The following is a 25159-nucleotide window of genomic DNA, read 5'->3' on the forward strand; positions in this document are numbered from 1 at the left end:
CCTATATTTCCCAGGATGCACTGCGCCCCATTTCAACTTTCCCATTTAGCAAATCTTTGTTTACAGTCCGGGTTGAACATATTTACGTTCTCTTTGTGAAGTGTTGTCGCACTTGTCGGGCCTCACAGCAGACAAAAGTGAGTACAATACGTACAGATTAATCTTTTTTGATAGTTCTGTTAAGGTGACATATTGGGGAAGCGCGACATAAGGTGTTGTAGTTAGTGTTGTTTTGCAGACGACGTGATATGAATAGAAAATGCCCCTCCCACTTTTAATAGTGTTAGCCGCCTTTTCTTTTAACAGTAGACCCTCGTGGATTTCTACTTTAAATGTTTTCAAAGTTATTGACAAAGTTAGATCGATTTAGATATAGAGGATAGAAAACTTGTGATGAGAGAGAAAGGTTTTAAAGTCGCTGCAAAAGGCCGTTTTGGAGGGAAACGGTTTTTGGAAGAAGTGGCTGTGGAACTAGTGAGTCAGAAATAATTGAACCACTCCTGCGGAAGGGAGGGAGTAGATACGAGAGAAATGTTCAGTTCAACATCTGTTCTCTGATTTTATCAAGCACACATCATTTTTTCTCTTTTCTGTCTGCATTGCATTTGATGCTTGTATTGATGAATTGACCCACATTCTCTGTCAAAAACAGCACAAAACGTTAATTAACCTTTTTTTTATTCTGAATGTTTTAGACATGATTTTGAAAGGAAATGAAAATAGATAAGTTGAAACCATTCTAGTACTTCAATGCCTTTGCAAGAGTTGACTCAATACCATAGTTGTTATTTTCTACTACTGGTAACCCAATTGTGTTTTGTGCCAATTTTCCTTATGTACTTTACTGCCATCATTATGCACAGTACTTTGATTGATCCAATGGTGTGCTATATTCCAACAGAGACCATTAGTGAGATTGGTTCCATGGTTAGAGATCACCACATGTGTGGGGAACCTTGAACAGGGCACAGCTGAAGGCCTGTGGTATTCAGCGTGGAGTTAGTCATGCTACGAATAACTGACATTCTTGTACCCAGAATGTGGGGGATGTTGGTTTGGGTGCGGAATGATTTTCTTGGAATCTTCCATTCAAAATTACAGGCACAACTTTTTCTTTTATTTGTGGATGTTACTAAATATCATATAGAAATGGGACATCAGTGTCAGATCCAGGGCTTTAACCTTTAGCACACTGAAGTAGCCGTTTGGCACCAAATTCCCCATTGGTTACAGAGTTAGGCAGCAGGGAGAAGGTTAAAAACAAGCTTCTCATTTCTGTTGAGCCACTAGTTTCTGCAGACTGGGAAACCTTATTCTTATTTGGGCAAGAAAAGGGGATTTGTAATAAAAATGTCTTAGAATCAGCCCGTGATAAACCACTAGTACTACTAGTAGTAGTAGTAGTTCTTTCACCAAATGTAATATGGGCCATAAACTAAAGTAACTGAGTGATCCAAGGTACAAAAACAAGCTTCTTTGAATGACATCATCACCCAACACTGTGTTAACAATGGTCAGACCTTGTCATACAGCACAAGTGCTTATTTGGTGTCCGTTCCAGTTCACTGGCAATCCTTGAGCCAGGCCGACTTTGACATTTGTTTTTCCACCCACGGGTTGTCTTAAGTTTCCACCTACAACTTCCTGTACAGGCCTGACTGTCAGCCGACACTTTTGTTGTGGTTCAAAACTAATACCCTCAATCAGTGCACCTAAATTATGTTAAAACTAAAAGGTAACGTTTCAAAACCCACCTTTAATTTTGTTTTCAACAGACCGAGTTTCCATCTTGAAGTCAATCAGTTTCTTCATCTTTTTATGTCAACAATTCTTTCAAGCTTTCTTCTGGCTGTCTTAGATAATACCCTGTAAAAGGTCATTTCCTACCTAAAACTTACAACATAATCACTGTCTAAACCTTTGACGTTAATCGTAGGAGTTTGAAATATATCATAAATCATTTTGTAACCCAGAATGTCCAGTTTTACCTCAGTAACGTAATGTCTTTGGACATACCCATTCACGTACAGTGTTATCTAAGCCATAAACATATGGAGGTGGCTTGTAACATGCCCCAGCTGAACCTAAAGCACTTAGGAGAAATCCAGAACGTGACTATTTTATGTACTCTGTAGGACACCCTGGGCCCTACACTACACAGTAGCCACCACCCCCCTGTACCCTGGAGTGACTCCATCCATGTTTGACATTCTTGTTTGGTCTCACAACAAAACTGTTGTCTGACAGATAAAAGCAGCAGGTTCTAGTTAACCAGGCCTGTCAGGACCTAGAACACTTCCAGAGATAGCGTCTTGATGTCTTCTCCAGATTTCTCTCCACAAAGAAAAGAAATCTGTACTTGATGCTTACAAATCATACATAGAACTTTTATCTCTCAAGTTGAAAGGATGGTAAGACTAAGAAAACTGTAGTGCACTACACATTTCTTATTGATGATTTCAAGAGATTAACAGCATTGTCATATCTTCCTTGCATTTAGTGACGTCACCATGGTTAACGTTACTTGTATAAAGCCTGAGATACATGTATATCAATGAACATCAAGGAATAATAAAGTTTATTGCATATTCATGCCCCATTGGGGCTAAATGCAGTTACATAGAAGTTAGATACAAGAGACTGATGCAGTAATAGTAAAACTGTTCTATGTTTTATCTTTACCTACACTTATATTTTACATGCATCTTCTCTCTTCTTTTTTCCATTACATCGTATATAACAGATGACATTATAATATATATGAGAACATGTCATCCTTTGTAAGGTCACAGTACATATGTGTACTAATATATCCAAGACTTCACATAAGAAGCGAGATCGGGGGTTCCGAAAGGTAAAACAGAGGACACACTGTTGTTAAATGTTTGCGAAGCCCACGTGGACATGTGGGCATGTTTGTACAACAAACGTCAGCTCAAACACAAACTTCTTTTCAAATAGTTACAAAACATCTTCCTGTGAAATACTGGTCACTACACAGAAGCCTCCCACACAGGCTCCAAAGACCCGAATAACATGTATTGTGGACTGTATGCAGTGCGCCTTACTTTAAGAATAACAGTGAAATACTATCCCTACTGTAGATCTAAGCCCACATACCTAGAGCTTGTGTGGCGTGGAATGGTGGAGTGGCTAGGCTAGCAGACACCTGATCGTGAGGTCGTGGGTTCGATTCCTGGCATTTCTGGCTTATTGTATCCTTGGGAAAGACACATGACAACTTTCCCCACTCCACAAAGGTCTAAAATGGGTACATGACTTTGTTAGGGCTCTGGTGGAAGGAGAGGGATGGGCTCCACCCTCTAAATCTAATACTGTGCTCTAGACACAGTAGATTAACACCCCCCACTAAATTTAGTCTTTACCTTACCTATAGTTATAGTGCCTGCCTTCCACAACAATAGGGCAATATTTGTCTAAAATTGTAATTTTTTTTCCAGGAGATGGGTGGAAGAAGAAATGATGACAGGGCACAGTTATGAATGTTCACATTTAATTAACTCAACCTTTAAGTGATTTGTCAGGGATCCCGAAACTTACTTAAACTAGTAAAACTAAAAAGACAAATTTCTAGTTGGATTGGACACTCTTCTGTGTTACACTGCCCCATGTGTATTAGAAAGTAGCATTAGCAAGATAGGATCATCCCTTATCTTTGATTAATTAGATTACTTCCCATATCAGATTATAGAAGAGATTTGTGTGTTTTCTTGACCTGAAAAGCGACTGTGGGAGGTCTGGGGGCTCTATTCTCCCTCAGGATTCCTTTCTGTCAACTGCCCAAACATTTGATGTATGCCTGCTGACATACACTTGACAGGTGTCAGTCAACAAAGCATGTGTCAAGTGTAGCTTTGTTTGTTTTGTGTGGCTTACCAGAAGAGGGAAATGCTAGTTTCCTGCCATCAAGTTTTCAAGGAAAAGCAGACATGGTCTAGTCTGAAAAAAGTCAGCATAGACCATCTGATGAAATAATCATCATTCGAAAAGTCATATTCTTTGCTTGCTTTGTGTGGCTTACCAGCAGTGGGAAATGGTGGTTTCCTGGGATATGTTAAGAACACATCAAGTTTTCAAGGAAAAGCAGACATGTTCTAGTCTGAAAAGTCAACAATAGACCAGATGAAATAATCATCATTCGAAAAGTCATATTCTTTGTTTGCTTTGTGTGGCTTACCAGATGTGGGAAATGGTGGTTTCCTGGGATATGTTAAGAACACATCAAGTTTTCAAGGAAAAACAGACATGTTCTAGTCTGAAAAAAGTCAGCATAGACCATCTGATGAAATAATCATTTGAAAAGTCATATTCTTTGTTTGTTTTGTGTGGCTTACCAGAAGTGGGAAATGGTGGTTTCCTGGGATATGTTAAGAACACATCAAGTTTTTAAGGAAAAGCAGACATGTTCTAGTCTGAAAAGTCAACAATAGAGTTATAGACCAGATGAAATAATCATCATTTTGAAAAGTCATATTCTGTGTTTGTTTTGTGTGGCTTACCAGAAGTGGGAAATGGTGGTTTCCTAGGATATGTTTGAAACACATCAAGTTTTCAAGGAAAAACAGACATGTTCTAGTCTGAAAAAAACTTAGCATATCTAGCATATGAAATAATTCCCATTTTGAAAAGTCATATTCTTGGTTTCTCTGGTGCATATGAAATCATGAAGAGCTGCTAAAGGAAAACTGGCAAAATAATATCAAAGTGTTTTTGATTGTTTCATTCTTTTAATATAAACTACACTGTATGATATTAGTACTATTGTTTTACTGTTTTTCTAATCATTTATATACTATAAACCCAGTGGTAGTGACCGATAAGTGGAACAATTTCCTCATTCTCAAATCTACTGATCACGGTTAAGATTACTACCATGTTTGAAAGTTAAACCTCTGCATAAGACTTCAGGAATGGTAATGTATCAATGCTTAAATACAGCCCAGAAGGAGGATGTGGGTCTTAGGGACAATCTAATCTATATTTATTTACATAGATCCATTTTAGCCACACATTATCCTAATCTCATAATCCACACATTTAAACTAGGACTAGCATTTACATTAGAGCTTTCATGGAGAAGTTCTCAGAGAATGCTAGGTTGAATTAGACCCCATTCATATCAAGCCTATCGTATTTATAGGATAAATTAAAAGATTTAACCGGTTAATTTAGCCGTCTATCTTTGCCCAATATGAACGCAAATTTGACCGGTTAAATCTTTTAACTTATTCAACCAGCTATGATAATCTTGATATGAACAGGGTCTTACTGTATCCAGAAAATAACTGGATTTTTTTTGTGTGAACCTGTTCAGAAATTCTTTGATCCATATGCCTTACATGACCTGAACATTAATAAAATTAAAAGTGGCAGTTGGGGTTGGCCTACATTTAAAAGTGAAAGTGTAATTCGTAGAAACACATGACGTATACCTGAATATATATCAGGTACTGGTCTCAACGTTTTATTTAGACAGCTTAGAGTTAGACTCCAGTTAGATTATAAGAACAATATGACAATCATCTATCTAGAGATTGAATCATGTATCGTGTAGTCCCCTTTCACACCCTCCGATGTCGGGGCTACATACCACAAGTATACATGCAGTGATGTAAACATGGCCCGGCAAACCGTCCCATGGCTTTATTTAGTAAAGTGTCATCCAAGCAAACTCAGGAATGTGTGCGAGACCAACAACAGAGGGCAGTGGGGAGGGGCTCAGCACTCGTGCCCTGTATTATAAGCATCTGAAAACAAGAAAATTATCGAATTAAAACCTAGTCGTCTTAACATGTTGCGAGAAATATATTTTCCTCATAGCAGTGCGTAATTGATCTGATTCAAAGGTTATTCTTGTAGCTAGAAAAGGAAACCACAAGGAAAACAGGCTAGGATAAGTCAGAGTAGGATGTGATGATACCCTGCACACCCCTTTGTCACTGAGATGGACTGTTCCTGACTACCATGATCTGTGCCGTTACATGTAGGTTTGACCCCTGGTGAATCGGGACCAAGAGCGCAGAGGGAATTGTCCAACAGTTCAGCTGATTTTTTAAGGAAAATTCAGGACTGCAGGTTCTGGCAAGTATGAACTATCTACGCATGATACATGTCGTAACGCTTATGATAGTTCCCCTTATCTAGCTGTAACATTGTCATGCAGTCAAATCAAATGTACGTACTAATTGATATAACACATGGCATGAAGTAAAAATATTTTCATGGATGTTGTCCATCACATGTTGTCTATTCTAAAGTACATGTAGATAAATAAAATCCCTGTGATTTCTTAATTGTTTTATGATCTTAAACTTATAATCAAGTCTAAAATAAGACACTCTTGCTAGTAACGTTATATCTGTATTCTGTTGATGGAGGTTATACAGTACTGTATATTTTATCTTTTTTGGACAGCTGAAAATGTTTTTTGCATTGTTTAGTGTAAGCATCTAGAAGTGCATGGAAAGCTATTTCTACAAACATGATGTCAATGGTACTTGCTTGTGATAGAAATACTGAGAGAAATGGAGAACAGCAGCAGTAACAAGCTATGTCTGACATGTGACCTTGTCTTCAGTGAACCCAAACATTGTTAGATGGTATAATCACTGCCCAGTAGGTGAACCATGGTGAGATAGAACACTGGATAATCCAAACCACCTCTGTATATACTGTAAATGCAGAAATGTTAGCGGTGTTTTTATGTTCGCGGTTTTCGTGGTGACCTCTTTTCCAAAAAGCTGTTCCATATAATGTTTCAAACGCGAACTCAAAACCACCGCGAACGCTCCATTTTCTCCCTACCGCAAAATTAAGATCCCCACGAACATTTCTGCATTTACAGTAACTTGTCTGGAGCTCTAACCAGCTTGTAGAAGTGAACTCTGAATGGACTTGACATTGGGGTTGAGTTTGAGGTTTTCCAAGGTTAATTTAAACCCTGTGGCGATTCTAGGAGATTTCTGAAATTCTTACATAGAGACATAGGGATTATTTTGTCGGAAAATCTTGAAAAGTTAAAACCAAAAGGAAGAAAATTCTGACTTGCTACTCAACCTAAGTACTGAGGTATTGCTAAGCTAATTCAAACCCTGTGGCAATTCTAGGAGATTTCTGAAAGTGGCACCTAGCTTCTTGGTTTATTTTTTTGTAGCAAAATCTTTACAAGTTGACACTATTAAAAACGAAGAAAATTCTAACTTGGTCCTTAATCTTTAACATTCACCTTGTTGAACAAGAAAAAGGTATGTCATTATTGTCATCCCTGAAGACAAGGAGGTCCATTTTTAACCTCCTTGCTGAAAATAAGGCAAGGGAAAAAAGGACTTTCACTTTTCCGTGGCTTCTTCCATTTGTAAGTTATTTCCTGTTCCAGTTGCCCAACCCTCTTCAGTTTTATCCCAGTGTTTGTTTGTGGTGTGGTTTCTTGTCTTAACTTTCTCAGCTGCCAGCCTTTGCTGAGGAATCCCAGATTAGTGTAGGTGCCCCATAATGAGATGTTATCAAGAACAGCCAGAGAAAATAACCACTGCCTTATCCCTCTCCTCTAATGAACCTGTCTTCTCTTATCTTGAAAGCTGTCCATCAACTTGAGATCCTTTAGCAGAGCCACCTTGTGAGATGTAAAAGTATTGCATGGTTGCTTAGATTACCATGCAATGTCAAGAAATTAAATTTCGTGTTCGATTTTGGTTGTAGATTATATGGAATGCTTCTGACATGAAGGGTTTTGAAGGGTTTTGATCTGGATAACGGAAAAACCTGCCCAGTCTGAAAAGAGGGTCTGTTCAGACAATTCCATGGAACATTGGTTGCCATGGTGATGTTGGCGGAAGCCGAGCCTGGTGACCTTGCTAAACTCCTTCACAGTTAGAGGTCACAGACAGACACAGAGATGCCAGCCATTGTGTGTCGGAAAAACTGTGACCAACAATTTTTGCACAGCTGGTTTTCTGCATTTTGTGTGGGGGCGTGTTCGCAAAGGTTAGGGTTATTTGATTCAGAAAAGAGAGAGGGGACAAGATATCAAGTTTGGAGTCTTCCAACCTTTCAGAAAACTCTTATGTGTATAGATACTGTCCTGCATGTTTTAGACCCCGTTCATACTAAATCGCGCAAATCGCGAAATCGCAAAATCGCCCTGAGTCGCATTCTTTCACACCAGGGGTCGAACGAGCGTGAGTTGTAAAATCGCGTCCAACAGCTTGATCAATGGCGGACGCGTTATTCGATTGTCACCACTCTTACTGTTGTGTTCAATGACCTTCTTGTACTTCATCTTGGGTTTTTTTTACCTTTGATAGTGCGGCATTACTTCCATGTTTTCGCGTATTTGGCCAACTCAGGCAGTCGCCACTTCAGCGTACACGCTCTGGTTTCGGTGGGATCCCTTGAGTTTCTTCTGAATCCCCACATCCCCGAAGATGGCCATCAGTACATGCGTTTTCGTCATTCCATACGGCAAAATCGCCGCCCGATTCTGACATATTTCCGCCGCATTCGGCGTAATATTCCAACAAGCTAGGAGGTAGATGAACATCCTATAATGAGCGGAAAGACTGAATTTACAGATGACCCCTTGACCCATGACCAGGTCAATATGCAAAGTAAAGCGCCCAACGCGCATCAAGGCGATTTGGAGCGTTCATACTAAGTCGGAATGCAGGCAAATCGCGAGTAAACCACCCCCGGAGGTGGTTTCGCGGAAAGCGATTTCGGGCGATTTCAAATGCGATTTGGAGCGTTCATACTAAGCCACATTATCGCGATTTACGCGATTTCGCGATTTACGCGATTTAGTATGAACGGGGTCTTATTGTAACATATTTTTTTTAGTGCAGCACTTCAGTAGCCTTTGTTGTGCCCATGACTCTCAGGGTTGCCTCCAGGACCCGTCCCTCCCTCCATTCACTGATTCAGGGAATGGAATTTGTTTGTTGGGTCGGAAAAGAATTTTGTTAAAGAACTTCATTACAAGAAATTTATGAAAATGTATTTTTGACAACTTAATAAATGACAGATTTAACAACAGAAACTGCAGAACAACGTGGGCTCCCAAACAATGCCCTGCCATAACTGCTTTCATTCCAGTGGGATTTCCCCTCCTTGGTCCCACCCCTAAGGAATAATGGAAAGTCCCCAGTCTTGTAGAAAAGCCCCAGTCTTGTAGAAAAGCCCCCCTGTGTTGAAGATGTCATGGTCCATTGAGTGGCTGTAATGATGAGGAACTGATAGACTAGAAGAGCTGTTCACACCTAATTAAAAGGATTGTTTTGGTACCTATTGAAGATTTAACACAACAGAGAATCATTAATGATCCTCTTATGTTGTTTCCAAACAATGCACTGGAAATCCCATTCATTGCTTTAATGGACTTAGAGGGTTGATAAAATAACTAACTAATGAATGTTTATTGGGATTTAATGATTAGTTTTCATGGAAATGTCAATAGTTCTTTAGAAAAAGACAATCTCCTGATTTGCTAAGATGTGTTCCTGTTCAAGTCTTCCGGTTGTACTACAAAACTTTATGATTACAGCCAAGGTTATATTCTCACAGAAAATTCTGAATATAAGACAGTTTCAACACATTTGTATGCATACATATTTATTGTTATTTTATGGAAATATTTTATCCATAATGTGGATTAAGCAGATAGGCAGTTATTTGCAGCAATGCACATATTCTGGTAAGAACATGCCTTAAACCAAACTAAATCGAGAATTCACTGCCAAACTGCCACTATTTTGAGAGCAATATGCTCAAATATGCAGTGATTGTCAATACGCTATTGAAGGATGAATAAAGACAGCCCCATCGCATTAGATTTTGAGCCCCCTGAAGTTGTTATCTACACTCCCTGCAGAGCTTGATTAGGAAGATTTAATATAACATTCTTTTCATATGTCCCGTTTTCCAACAGCCAGCCGGCCCAATCATTGAACAGAAATCTGTCAGAAAACTGGACACATAAAAGGAAGGTTATGTACAGTGTAACAGTGTGGTTTAAGCGCCACTGACCAGTCAACTGGTGTGGACCTTTTAGCCTAGTTGTAAGTGCGTTGGATTTGTTCACTGGCAGGCCCCAGTTCAATGCCCGGGGAGCCATGAGACTGTACTACTCGCCTCGTGCATTTCAGTTACAATATACCGAAATCAACCTCTGCTTGGAGAGTTGTTATTATCTGTAAAACCCATTTTGCGTGGCCTATTGTGAGACAGATGACACACTTCCCCCGGGGGCAAACTAGCCCCTCCTCCCTCCCATTGTCCCTGCCTGCATATTTGTGGCACGGAGCCAGTCGGGTCAGTTTAGCACACAGAGAACCACCATAGCGTCCTCTCCTACTGTCTGTACAAAAAGGGTAAGTCTGCTACATTTCTGCAAATTTTCCCACATTTACAAACATTGTCAATCAGCCCCGAGCTAGCAAATACCTTCTTTAATGAGTTAATGTTTCTATGATATTGTTTTAGTGTCGTAACTGTGTCTACAATGGACCCTATTCAATGGTTCCCCACCCTCTCCCATTCTAGCTTCATATGGGTAACAAAGGATACAGTCTGTGAAAACAAAGGTCCAGTTTGAGTGACCAGTTAAAAAGATTACCATAAATAAAAAAAGTAGGTTCGTTCAAGAATCATCAACATCGTCTGATAGTAGCTACTTTTTAAGTCTTAATTGCTAGTTAAGTGTTATAATACTTATGAAGATACACACAGCAAGAGCATGAAAGTATAGCTGACAATGGTGAAAAATGGTGTCTGACTTCCCATTTAGCCCTGTTTGACCTCAACATCTGTTCTGATAAATCTCTATGTGATAGAGTCATTTGCTTGTTTGGGGTTCAAGAAAGGTTTGTCAGGGGAGTTGGATATGTGAATGTTGTGATAAGAAGGAATTCCGGGCCACTAAGGGCCTCTTTACACCTACGACATTTTAGAGTCGTGCGATCATTGTCGTGGGCGACGTCGCCGGCGACGGTATATTTGGCCGTCTAAAGACGATCAAAACAATCGTACGACGGCAATAAACGGGAAATCCTCGAAATGTCGTGCGACCACCTCGGACCCAGTCGCACGACGTTCAGCGGGGGGGCCTGTGGCTGTGTTTTTCTCGTCTAAAGAAGAATCGTCGCCGGCGACGGAAGTGGGTGATATGCTAATAAGCCTACAGCGTGCTGTTTCCTGTCCGGGAAGGAAAGTTTCTATCGTTTTCTTTGTAAATATGCATGCAGTTAGCAATGGAAACATATTTTTCTCATCCGAAACCGGTTATTCCGGCGCGACGCCCTGCTACCAGTGGCTACTTCTCTAGTATGCCCCTATTCCTCGATCCCCGGGACATCCCCGGCGGCGGCCACGAACTCGGGTTAAATCCCGTCCGTCTCTGTACCAGCCTCAATCTCTTTCTTTGTTGAGCACCGTTCTCAACGTCTCATCTGCAGGGCAACAGTTGTTGCAAAGTCAGTAAAAGCTTCATCTTTTGACGAAAACAAGCGGTTCCCCCGCCATTTTGAATTTGAGCGCAAGAGTTCACTTTGAGTCACACGCGCACATCAATGGAATTCTGCGCTGCGGGGGTCCCATGATATTTCCTGACCGTGTGTCTAAAGAAAACCGTCGCCTACGACGATGATCGTACGACCTTATAACATTGCAGGTCTAAAGTGCGCCTAAGGGATTCCCGGTGTTATTATGTCACCAGAAGGCTCCACTGTCAAGTGAAGGGAGTGCTACTGATTAAGAATATCCTAATGATTCCTATCCTCAGTCTAAACTGCAAACAAGTGGTGTAATTGCTGCTTTGTATGGTTGTTATTTACATGTCTATAATAAAACATGATGGGCTACCGGTAGCTTATCTAGCCTGAAATGCGTCTATCATCCGGAGTGCCAAATACCTACCTGTAACCTACAATTTTCAGGTAAAGACTATAGATTTACCTGAGTAATTTGTTAAGCTCCTTTGAAAACAAAAAGCTCGGGCTTGGTATGATGAACAATCATTGAACCTCCAGCTCAACTTTATTTCCAACAAAGGAACACAGTTGCATTGTCTCAGAGTCCTTGTGGTACTGTTTGGTGTTTTTTTTTTTTTTACACAATGTTTACAACTGGCTTTATGACCAGGATTTTCCCTGGCCTCCATAGCATCAAGGAGGTCGATAGCATACACTCTGGGCCTTTTGGGGGGATTATAATACACTTTTGCTGATGACATCTTTTTGTACTATTCTTTGTGTGCAGCCAGACCGTAACCATGAGCCTGCATGAAAATGGGCCATGTGGTTACAGGCTGGCTGCACAAACAACCCAGTACAAAAATCAGCCAAAGTGAGTCATAAGGTCTCATTCCTGTATTATTCCGAGTGGGTACCCTAAAAGAGTCCGTTGCCCAAAAAATGAACGGCTTCATATACGTGTGTCTATATCGGTGTAAGAATTCCTTTTAGCTTACCCAGCTGATATCAAGCATCAAACTGATGAAAGCTTGTTTGTAACGAAAGAAATTAACAGGTAAAGTTCGGCAGCCGCGCGGGAGGTCGGACGTCCATAGCGGGACATTGGCGGTAATTCGGTCGATCACTTTCAGCTAGAAAGTGCCTATTTAGGGGGTCTAGCTAAGTGCCGTTTGTAATTGCCATAAAAATATTGTATGCCAACTGGTAGTTGGCAATTTTTTTAATGATCTAGGGTAGATGAGCTCAACAGAGAATGAATGACATTGGTGCATTTCCTATGGCTTAAGCCTAAAAAAGCCCCAGAGAGCCTGCTATGGAGGCTAGTTTTTTCCATCAACTGCTGTGTTAAAATTGCTTCAGGTTAACCTCTTCAAATGGCGAGACTTAAAAAATCCCCTCAGATTTCTTTACTGTGGTACAGAGATGAGACAGGATGTGACACAAGGAAGGAAGGAAGTGTCTGAACTGTGCCCAGGTGACCTCACCTGGTGCAGGCAGAGGTTTGTCTCACCTGGTGGTGCGGGCACACCTGGGGGTTGTTTTTCCCAGCTTAGTCCTGTCTATTGTTGTTGTTGAATGCTGCTGAAGTTATGTTTTCACTAGCATTTCATTGTTGGTTTGTGGCCAGAATATTTCCAATGCAGGGCCCCAGCAGCTTCTGTTTGAATTGCAGCCTTCTTTTTAGCCTGGAAAGATGAAGAAAAAGAGCTTACTTTATCTCTAAATGACTTGCCAACCTGGCAAAGCGACCAGTATCAATAGAAAAACTTGTGATGTGTTTCTTTTTCAGCGACCTGCCACAGAGAAAAATCTGGAAGAAACGAGTTGTGAACAGTAAATACATCATTCTGCTTTTATTTGTGTGAATTCCCTATACTGATGTATATTGTGTCTGTGTTGTGCAGGTAGTGTCAGTTGAGCCATGGCTGAGTACAAGTCTGCGAAGGAGAAGAAGTCCAACACCCTGGGCTGTCTGAAGGTTCTTCTCCTAATCTTCAACTTCCTCTTCTGGGTAAGTACAAGTTATTATTGTTATTGGGTGGGCCAACTACTCTCTCTTCGCAGCCAGGGGCTGAATTGCGAGGAGCACTCAATTGGCGGCTGGGGCTAGATCGCAAGGGTCTGGAGTATGTGCAGCCATAGGGCTGTAGGTTGATGTATATGTGGCTGATGTATATGTTCTTGTCCCCAGTGCTCTGGTGCGGCAGTCCTGTGGCTGGGCATCTGGATCCTGCAGACGAAGACGAAGTACGTCGCCCTGCTGAACTCCGCCACATACCCAGCCTGCGCCTGGATCCTGATCGTAGCGGGGGTCATCATCTGTATCATCGGCTTCGTGGGCTGCTGCGGCGCCATCCGCGAGAACAAGACTTGCCTTATTGTGGTAAGTACTAGTAGGGAATTGTTACTGGGTATGATAAGGGATACTGCATTGTGTAAATGCTATCCAGTCAAATCACAGTTTTGACATCTTAGTACATTCAGATACATTGTCAGTCAGGGTCATGTCTGGTTTTAGAATCAGCATGTTACAAACAACTTTGGCCTATAGTCCAACCTTGAACCAACATACAGGTGAGCAAATATCAGTATGTATGTAAACTTAGAATCTCCCAGAAACAGACTATTGGAAAGATATGTGAAGATTAACTGCCTTTGGGAAACTCACTGTCTTCACAATTATGCCTCCAATGGTTATAAACAATTTAAAACCTTCGGTGTCAGTTGTTGTGTAGTACTCAATGTGACACACTGTACAACAACAACACCTGAGGTACTGTCATGTGGAAGAGAACTTGATATCATGTCCTTAATTTACATGTAATGGCATCACTGTTTCCTCTCCCCAGTACTTTGTCTTCCTGCTGATCATCTTCCTACTGGAGATCATTGCTGGTATCCTGGCCTATGTCTACCAAGATCAGGTATGTTATTAATAACCTTTCATTTGCCACATCAGAGGCATTGAAACATTTTAAGGTTTCATTTGTTCGTTTTCATAATGTACGGAATCTTGGTTATTGCCAAATACCCTGTCTGTCAAAATTCTCTCTCTCTCTCATCTGAATCCCATAAATTGTTGTCAACTCAAAATGTTAAATCTAAGACTTATCTGGTGTAGCATTATCCACGTCATTATGCTCTTAATGGACTGGGTGGTTGTTGTGGGGTGTTCATTGTACAATACTATACTGTAGATCACCTTACTGATACCATGTGTTCTTTTTCCATCCCGTGCCCTACCTACATGTACATAGTGGGTGAGTGGTCATCCATGCTTTCTTTCTTTCCTTCCATCGTTCTCTTCATTTCTTGACTGTAGTCCTTCTCTTTCATAGATGACATGAAGATGTTTGTGTTTTCAGGCAATTCAGAAATGATGTACTACGATGTACATACTATAAATTCATTTGCTTTCATGGTGGTTGTACATGTATTTTGCAGTTGGAAAGGAGGTTTTTGCTGCGTTATAGATTTGCTGTGAAAACGATTTTGTAATGCAGTCATGCAAGGAGACATATTCAGAATGCCATGAATTCGCAGTGGAGTGGCCAACTGCGAAAATAAAATTAAAATAAAGTTTCAAAATTTACCGTATTTACCATGGCATGAGCATCGTGTTTATCTCCTATTCTTGTATCTGATACATTGTCCTGGCACATTATTAACATTTAGTAGTTTGTGTTGATGCATACTTATAAACTTTCCTATGAAACTTTCGTTGTATAGTATCTATCTTCTGTCTTCACACTATACCTTTTACATACCATCATGAATAGAATGTCTTCTTCACACAATTTTATCCCTCATATCGCCCATCATGTTTTTCCTTGCATGTTGTTTTTGTGTGCTGTGTCACTAATGCACAAGTAATCTTATCTTGTTGTTGTTGTGAGATGTTCTGCTGACGTTTGTATTGTTGCCATGACAACAGCTGCGGGGAGAGCTGAAGGGTGGTCTGAACTCCACCATGATCATGCAGTACATGGCCAAGGGGTCAGAGGGCATCACCGGGGCAACGGACACACTACAACAGGACGTGAGTTTTTTTTCTTTATAAGTCAACGGAATGCTTGAAATGTATTATTGCTGTGTCGATGAAGGTTAGACATCCTCGTAGTAAAGTAAGTAAAGTAATAATTAGTCAAGCAACTGGATAGATTTTGGGTTCCGAAATCTATCCAGTTGCTTGAGTAATTGTTACCTTTCATATCTATGGTTGCTGATTCATAAAGAAATTTCTTGCTGGGATGATACTTTTTTCTTATTGTCATCTATGGTAGTAATTGAATTTTTTAATTACCATGTTATAGAGATTGCAAATTTGGAAATCTCAGATTTTCAAATCTTGTGATTTCTATTGAGTTATTGATTTTCCAAAAAATGGAATGTGCATATAACTGTTGACAATTTTTCGGACTGTCAAATCTTATGACTTCCATTGAGTTTTTGAATTTTCAAAAAATGAAATCTGTATAACTATTGGCAATTTTCCGTCCTTTGTTGAACAGATGGAAATCTCAGGCTTTCAAATCTTATGATGTATATTGAACTTTTGATTTTAAAAAAAGATAAGATTTTTATATAACTGTTGGGGATTTCCCATCTTTCCCTGTAGTTTCGTTGCTGTGGGGTCCTAAACTGGCGGGACTGGAAGGCCAGCAGTCCGTATTTCAAGACAGGGCTGGCCAAGAACATGACAGCACCGAACAGCTGCTGCATATCACCTTCAGATGGCTGTGCAGTCAGGGACCACCCCTCCAACATCTACCACGTGGTACGGCCCATTGGAACTAGCTTGTCATATCTATATCTATAAATTTTCTTCTCAATGGGTCCCCCGAAAGTGCGAAATGGAACGAAATGGAACGAAATGGAACGAAATGGAACGAAATGGAACGAACTAAAACAACATATGTAACATTATGAAATGAAATACCAGTAGATAACGAAGTATAAGGAGTAGACTGGAACAGGAAGCATTTTAAATACAGAAGTGAGTGGTAAATACATAATATAACGTGTTTTATTTCTTGAATCTATGTAATAATATTAAATACAACGTTTTTGTCGCGTTTGTGTGGCTAGATTCTTCCCTGAAAATGGAGGCACCGCGTGCAAAGAGATCCGCCGCTCTTCCTTGTGTACCAACGATCTGCAAATGAACTGCTGCAAATAGCAGGGAAAACAAGCAAACGGAACTAAGTATCGAAGTTAGGACTAGATTATACAGCTGGTGGTAACAATGCATCTCATAATTCACCAAGAGGGCATGAGGCAAGCGTTATTTTATTATCTATAAATCTCTCCCCCAAATGGAGCCCCGCATACAAATAAACCGGCATTGTTGCCAGCGCGACGGAATTGTGGGCGTGCTGCCGACAGGTTGAATCAAACCCCGACTTTCCATTTATTTAAATACGGTTTTAGTCCATAACTGGTACGTAGCATATGCATATCTTTCCAATTGTTCGGCTTAAAGTCAGACCCCTGACCCCTGAATGGACCCCTCCGTTAATGATATTTAAATGAAGCTCTGCGGCGCGTCACACATTTCACACATTTCACACTCCATTCAAACACGGACGTGGAGTCCCCTGGAGACATTTATGCTTCCTTGTTCACGACAAAACAAAGGGAGGGTGTGAACGAGCAATACATGTATTTCACGGTTCACACAACACGCAAACACGCTAGCTGTATACATAATAAGATTACGCTTGCCTCATGCCCTCTTGGAGATGCAATGTTACCATCAACTTCTGCAATACTATTTCGGTTTGCTTGTTTTCCCTGCTATTTGCAGCAGTTCATTTGCAGATCGTTGGTACACAAGCAAGAGCGGCAGATCTCTTTGCACGCGGCGTCTCCATTTTCAGGGAAGAATCTAGCCACACAAACGCGACAAAAACATTGTATTTAATATTATTACATAGATTCAAGAAATAAAACACGTTATATTATGTATTTACCACTCACTTCTGTATTTAAAATGCTTCCTGTTCCGGTCTACCCCTAATAATTCGCTATCTACTGGTATTTCATTTCATAATGTTACATATGTTGTTTTAGTTCGTTCCATTTCGTTCCATTTCGTTCCATTTCGTTCCATTTCGTTCCATTTCGTTCCATTTCGCACTTTCGGGGGACCGTTCTCAATACACAAGTTGGGCGGATATTCAGCCATATGATGTGTAGATATGTATATACAATACAACACGGTGTACGTTGATGAAGGATAGACATCCAGATAATAAGATACACCATGAAAGTTTGTATTGAACTTTGAATATACTGTTCCCAGGGCTAACCCTTTGTAATAGCCTTCGGCTAGTTGGGTAGTCCTGGCTGTACTTTCCTACAGTCAAATAAATCAAATCAATCAAATAAATCACCCAAAAACAGTTACTCAAGCAACTGGATAAAATTTTGAAACAGTCAGATGTTTCAGACAGCAGCCACTATCTTTCATCAGTGACTAAAGGAAAGAACTGGAGAGCAAGGTTTTAAACTGAATACAACACAGTGTATTCCATATCGCCCGAGGTACTGGCCCGACCCCGGGTCAGATTGTCCGAACGCTGGAGGGCGATCTGACCCGCGGGAGGGTCAGGACCGAGAGAAAAAGGCGTTCCAATACAGACAAACTATTTTTCAAGGCATCTTCCCAGTAGGAAAGGAAACGGTAGATTAAGAAAGGACAATCAACTGTCAACATTTATAAAAATCATACTTTTGCCTAGAATGGGAAACAAACCCATGACCTGTAGTGCTGACCATGTCTGTTGTTCCTACAGGGCTGCCTGGATGCCATTGAGTCGTACATCAGGACATACCTGTTCATCATCGGTGCTGTGGGCATCAGCATGGCCTGTCTCATGGTGAGTAAGGACATAGCTGATTGGTCAGGTTACATATGAGATACCTTCGTTCATTCGTTCAGACTCTTGTAGTGTCTAGTGGCGCATAGCGTAGGAAGTTTCCTTGCTGTTTCAGTAGCATGGTATATTTTTTACAGAGAAGGGTTGCTAGCCCTTTCCCTTTAACAAAATGAACCCCATTTTACGTCATTCTGAAAGAAGGGTGCAGCCCCAACCGAGATGTCCTGACCCCGGGACTTGAACCAGGGTCTCCAAGTTACCAACTTATTGTGCTCAACTGTGAGGCTGCTACCATTTGAGCCACAGGGACATCCCTTATATGTGATTGCCATAGGGCTGTTGTTATCATGGTTTCACATGTGTAAAAATCTGTAACGTTTTGAATGTTCTTGCATATCAGTATTACCGTATTAGACTAAGTACACAGTAGTATGTATTGGTTTTCCATCTTCATTCTATGTCTTGCTTGCAATCTCCCATCTTTTTGCTATTTCTTACTTACTGCTCCAGTATAGATGCATTCCTCTACAGAAACTTATCTTGATCACTCTATCCGTCTCTCTGTTCCTTCTCTCATCTCTCTCTCCATCCCTCCATCCCTCCATCTGCCTCAGATCTTGGGTCTGTTCTGCACCCTGTGTTTCTACCACCTGGTGGACGAGTACTATAATGAGATTGAGAAGGAAGGAGTTCACTGAGCTTCACTTCTGTCTCTCTCACCATCGCCCCCTGGCAAGTTTATCTCGAACTGCAAGCTTAACAACTCTTCTTTCTCATAACATTGTTGGCTGTTTCAAATTGGGAGTTTTCAGCATGTGGAATTTTTTGAAAAGAACTATTCAAACATTTTTTGTTGAAGAAAGCCCATTGATGATAAATGCTGGTGAAAAGGGTGTCAAGAAGATGCTACATAATATAGTGTACATAGAATATTGGAATATTGAAAATTTCAACACCAAAACAGCCACACCTATTCTGCATTCCATTTTCACAACTTTCACTACTACCGTGCAATATTTTGAACTCTATACCTTTGTTCTGTCGACATCTGATGTCACTTTCAACAAATATAATCATTCAAATTCCTAAGTGTTCACACAAAATACTAAACATTATCAAGCATACATGTATCTATGATTTCTTTATGTTTTGCTTCACTGTATTCCGTACATATTTTTCACACATATTTGAGTCTTTTTATATATAGTCAATTCTTCAACTCGTTGGTAAGGCCATTTTGATTTGATTGCATAGATGACATCCTCTGGGAACCTCAAAACTGATGAGAGTGATCTGGAAAAAACAGTTTGGCAAAAAAAGTTGCCTTCATTATGAAATCTAAATGGTCAGGAACATTGAACAAATGACTAAACACACAAAGTCTGGTATACCAAACAATATATATAGATTCTTCATTTTTGTTCTTTCACATCTTCTTCTACAAATTTGAAATTGACTTTGACATTCTACAACATTGGTATCCATTGTCCAATTTTTTTAGAATTTACCATTTGTAGCTGCTTTGCACGATTTTCAGCATGGTACACAACGTTTTTTTTCTGGAAACAAAACTTGATTTGCATGCGGATGTCATCCATATAATCAGCATACCCTTAAAGTTAAAAACCAAGTTTCTGATTTTTCTGTCCGTATCTGTTCCAGTTTATTGGGATGATCCTGACATGCTGCCTTCACTCAGCCATCAGAAGGAGCGAGAGTTAGGCTGGTCCTCCCGACAAGTCATCATCATACTGCACATTGTCTACTACTTCCTTGTTGTGGATCAAGTTTCAACTTAGATGCAATATGATAGCTAATCATGGCATTTCATGTTTCTTATGATGCAATCATGTTTCTGAAAGTAAGTTTTTTAACGAAACAATTTTCTTAAAGGTAAAAGTCAGCAACAGCAATTTTCATTTACAAGTATGTGTTCAGTGCTTTAATGCTGTCCAAGTAATTCTGATAGGACAAACTTTGTCTACAAAAACATAACTACAGTGTTTATATGTACCATCTGTGGTATAGGAAAGGTTTTAATATCAGTCAGTATAAAATGTTGTTTTAAGCAATGTTTCTGAAGTTGTTGACAATGTGCATACTCATAACTAGAGATACCGTACTATAAAACATAACTTTTGTTTTTAATCTGATGTCACAAATACAGTCTACTTAGTTGATTTGGTAGCACAATAGCACTTTTACAACAAGTTTGTAGTAGAAAAGAAAGTATGTTACATATGGCAGACCAACTTATAACCTCATCGGGAAATATGAGGCATTTTTATACAAACAGTGACAAATTTTCTACTTGATGTATCAAGTTCTACCACTTGACAGTTTTCCAAAAGGGAAAGTTTGTGAGGTACACAATTTTACAACAGGCACACAAAATTTGGACAAAGTTTTATCTTTTAAGAAGGAAATGACTTACAACATAGAAAAAACTTCTATTTGCAATGTTTTCTTAAACAGTTTGAACTATATTTAATGCAAACTATTTATTATAGCTTTTAAGCTTTTGGAGCTGAAAATAGCAATATGCAATTTTGCAGTAGGGGTGGAGATTGTATTTGATGTGGGGAGCATGGTATATGACAGTTTGTATACTAGTATCTGATGTTTTTAATCATGTCGGTTGCACAGACTTAAGAATTTGCATAGGGTTTTGTGCAAGATTTTAATTGCAATAGCAGTGTATTGTATATTTATATATATACAGGTAGAGAAGAAGGGCATATAAATTGGATGAAATTTGTTTGCAATTTTTACATGCAATTAATGTTGCATGATTTGTGAGTTGTTTGATATGCACAATACTTTTGCATACAGGTAGATCAAAAACGTTTTTTGTGTGGCAATGAAACTTGAAGTTTAACCCTCATCACTCTACGAGTGTCCCAGTTTGGACACTGGCAGCATAGAGTGCTGAAAGTTAAGAACTGAAAATGCAATGCTCTTTCGTTAAGTGCTATCACCATGCAATGTACTTACAGCAGCTGTGTGCTGGTTTGGAAACTCTGGTTTTCAAAGTTGCCCGGCACACATATTCCCTTTCTTAGGCAATGTTTCAAATGAACTACTTACTTTACAATTGAGGTGTGGTAGGAAAAGAGGTGTAAAAAAGCATAGTTGGGGGAATTTGGTGGATTCTTTGGACTGTATGTTTTGATAAACATTTTTGTGACCACTGCCAGTAATTCATTATCAAACATTTGAGAAAATTAAGGAAGGTTTATCCTTTGAGAGCACATACCTAGCTACGTCATTTTGGTGCTACCTCGCAAGACCTCACACAAGTTTGTGATATTTGAAGAAGTAGGTACCCTCTAAAAAATTCTGTCATATGAGGAAGTATGAATTTTTCAGTAAAATCAAACGAAATCTGATTGGGTGAAGTTAAATTTTCTAATGAAAATATTCTTGAAAACATTGTGAAAAAAATAGTAACAAATCCCATGCACTGCAAGTAGACTCAAAGATGTGTTTAAAATATGTGTTTTGTCTTGTGTTTTTAAGAAAGTCGGTGCATGTATTTATAACTCTAGAGGTGTATAAATTATGAGCATGCATGAAAACAGCTTTTATTATATTTTATCATAGTTTATGCATAGATTATTTATCATCAATGTTTTGTACAAGGTGTTTGTTTGTACACTATATGCTTGCCACTTTCTTTGTACCTTTTCAGTAAAATTGATACAGAAGTTTACATCGTACTGGATTCTTGTGTGTCTATGGTGCTCAAGGAATACAGCTGAGCATATAGTTACCTTCACCGAGAAGGTAATGTTTTCAGTTACGCCAGCTGTGGGGTGGGTCTGTATGTATGTCAAGAGCATAACTCTAGAAACTGCGGTTTTTGGTAGGTGAGTAGTGGTTGTGGGAAGGAAGATCAAGTTCGGAGATGGTTTACCTGTCGTTTTCCTACAGTAGTACAGCGGGCTGTGTATATATGTGTGTTTGTATGTAGACAACATAACTCGAGCTGTCGATGTTTGTGCATGATATTTAGTGGATGGGTAGGGGTCTCGAGGAGGAGGGTCAAGTTCGATAATGGGCCTCCTAGCAGGTATCTAAGGTACTGCAGTGGAGCTTCAAAGTTTGACGTCAAGTTTTCTGGAGGCGCCAGGTTCATACATTTTGAGTAGTGGATAGCTCTTGTGGCAGGGAGTAAGGCCACAGCAAGTAAATTTTATGGATGACATCCTCCACAGACTCCAAGATTAATGAGATAGGGCGAAAAAAATAAGGCGGCCAAAAAAAAACAAGCTTCCTATATTTTCAAATTTTGACATCATAAGTCTTGTTAAACAAGAACTGAGGCAACGAAATATGATAACATGACCAACAGGTCTTTATTCCTGCATTCAACCAATGAGGTTTCATATATAATATAAAACCTCCTTGATTTAATGTAAACATGTCCTTGTAGATGTGTATACATCTCAATAGACTAACTACAACAAATGCATAACAAATTCTGAATTATGTTGGCATTTGTACATACACACCTTCTGGGAAAGTTACACTAAAGCCAAGAATCTTGTATCCCAGTTGTCCATAAAAGCTCTTGTATGTCCTTATTTTCCGGTACATCCCACTGTTATTATTATTTCTGTGTTCTTTTACTAGGGTAGCTCAGTATAAGTGGCTTCGCACTGATTTTCAGGGAGGCCCTAGATACACATAAACAAACATACAAACAATATACTGATATAAACATAACATTTGTGCGTCATAACAAAAATCATATCTATACTCATAGTCCATTTCCTTACTAAATCAATGAAATACAAGAACCGAACTTAATCAGGCCTAAACACAGTTTTAAAATATTCATCTTGTGTGTTCTTGTGTATATGAATAAAGATAATTTCAACTCTCTCTCCAACACTAAAATGCTATATAAATCTAGCGTCTCGAAAATACATAACTACAAAAACAAATAAACAGACCCCAAAATACAGTACTGTACCTCCCCTTTAATCAATGACCTCTTCCATCGACTGTCTGTCATATCTGATTAATGTTTCCTCTCCCAAGCAGAGGTAAGGCTCCGGCATTTGAGGTAATTTTGGGCATTCCTATTTTGTCAGGTCTTCTTTTTGTTCGCCATTGAAAAACAAGCCGAAACCTAACATCTGCTGCGAGAGTAATTAATTGGCTGGTTCTACCTACCCTTAACCTTAAGTTCTATTGAAATCTGGCAACTCCGCCAAATCTGCCCTTTGGTGTCACTTCTCGTCAATCTACGTACAGTGTACTCAAATAACTACAGACAGGCACTAACATTAACAGACATACCTAAAATACAGACTTCGTACACGGATTAACGACTGAACATGAACAATATTCTCAATTCTTTATAAACAAGCCTGATAAACACACTAGCTGCAATAAAACGCCATATGAAACAAGCTCTAAATCCTGGAGTCATCACTACCTGCATCACAGTCTAAAACTTTGAAACAGAGCCAAACAAGATATATACTAATACTATTACACACTACCCAAACCACCATCCACCAATTCAAAAATACAAATATCCATATAGTTTGTAGATTTCTTATTCCTCTTCTGAAGACTTCTATTGCTTAGGCCATTACTTAATGATCTCCAAGCTGTCTCCATCACACTGATGTACATAAAACATCCTATCCTAGACTCCGGCCAAAGGTACTTCCTGTCGGGCCTCTGCCTCGAGCCAACTCCTGCAAACTTTCTGGGACCTTTCTGCCAACTCTGACCTACCTTCGCTTTAGTGACATGGCCGTCTCAAACACTCAAACAGCAAGTGACGACAACACCTCGGATATCACGGAGGTAATAATGCAATGCGTTGATGAAGGTTACACATCCAGGTAACAAGATACACAAATTAACAGTAATGCAAACAACTGGATAGATTTCCCAAATCTATGTAGTTGCTTGAGTAAGTGTTAACTTGCAAAATGAAGCAATGATGACGAATGGCAACACCGACAGATTTTGTTTTGTTTGTTTTGTTTGTATTGCATACCCGGTAAACCCCATCAAGGCGTAACACACCAGGTTTGTACTGAAGAGCACAAGCTGCATATTCGAACAGATTTATATGATCCACACACACCGCGAAGGACCCCTACTCTTTTCGATAAGTGTGTTGGGTTCTTTGTGGTTCTCCTCAAACACAGGACCTCCATTTAACGTCCCATCCGAGGGACGTCCCTAACCGAAGCTAGGTACTCATTTTCACCTGAGTGAAGTGGGGAAAGTCGTGTTAAGTGCCTTTCCCAGGGGCACAACGTCAAAGGGACAAATCAAGGAACCCCGGATTCGAACCCGGTATCTCTGTGTTCTGGGGCCAAACACCCTGCCACTACGCCACCGCGACGCGATAGCCCAAATATTTGTGTAGATCGCATTTCCTCTTGTGTTACAAAATACAGCTAAAAGTCTTGAGTTTGAACAAACTCTACTAAATTACAGATGAGCTTTCAAGTAAGCTTTAAAATTATTGATGATTTAACTTTCACTTGTGTATGTTAAGTTTAAGTTATATATAATGTCTAGCTACTATTTTTGTGTAGATCATGCATAAACCCCCAGTCGCCTACAGCTACAAACAGGCATTTCCAATAAACCAATCTGTAGACTTCCTTTAACAAAATAAGCTGGATATTTTTAGGTCTAAGATCTCCAAAGAATGCCTTGCAAAGAAAGTCCATCTCGAGTTTACAAAAGATATACGGAGAAAAAGAAGTTCTTTCCAATAAAGCAATCTATAGACTTCTCAAGGAGGTATAATAG

The 25159-nt window shown here is 39.7% G+C and overlaps 1 protein-coding gene across 5 annotated transcripts; it reads left to right on the forward strand.

Moving 5' to 3' along the window:
* The first annotated feature begins 6 nt into the window (after window positions 1-6).
* On the forward strand, window positions 7-22079 carry LOC136429879 (CD151 antigen-like). 5 transcript variants are annotated; one of them, XM_066419967.1, is made up of 10 exons: window positions 7-137; window positions 6009-6106; window positions 13391-13497; window positions 13678-13869; window positions 14336-14410; window positions 15421-15525; window positions 16105-16263; window positions 18284-18367; window positions 18982-19099; window positions 20030-22079. In XM_066419967.1, exons 3-9 carry the CDS (start codon window positions 13408-13410, stop codon window positions 19063-19065), a joined length of 789 nt encoding a protein of 262 aa, XP_066276064.1. In that variant the 5' UTR covers window positions 7-137; window positions 6009-6106; window positions 13391-13407; the 3' UTR covers window positions 19066-19099; window positions 20030-22079. The 5 variants fall into 5 exon arrangements, with proteins under 5 accessions (XP_066276064.1, XP_066276068.1, XP_066276066.1 ...); XM_066419971.1 differs by lacking the exon at window positions 18982-19099; XM_066419969.1 differs by lacking the exon at window positions 6009-6106 and having other exon boundaries at window positions 11-137.
* The last annotated feature ends 3080 nt before the right edge of the window (window positions 22080-25159 follow it).

Source organism: Branchiostoma lanceolatum, chromosome 3 (assembly GCF_035083965.1).
Source record: "Branchiostoma lanceolatum isolate klBraLanc5 chromosome 3, klBraLanc5.hap2, whole genome shotgun sequence".
NCBI classification, from domain to species: domain Eukaryota; kingdom Metazoa; phylum Chordata; class Leptocardii; order Amphioxiformes; family Branchiostomatidae; genus Branchiostoma; species Branchiostoma lanceolatum.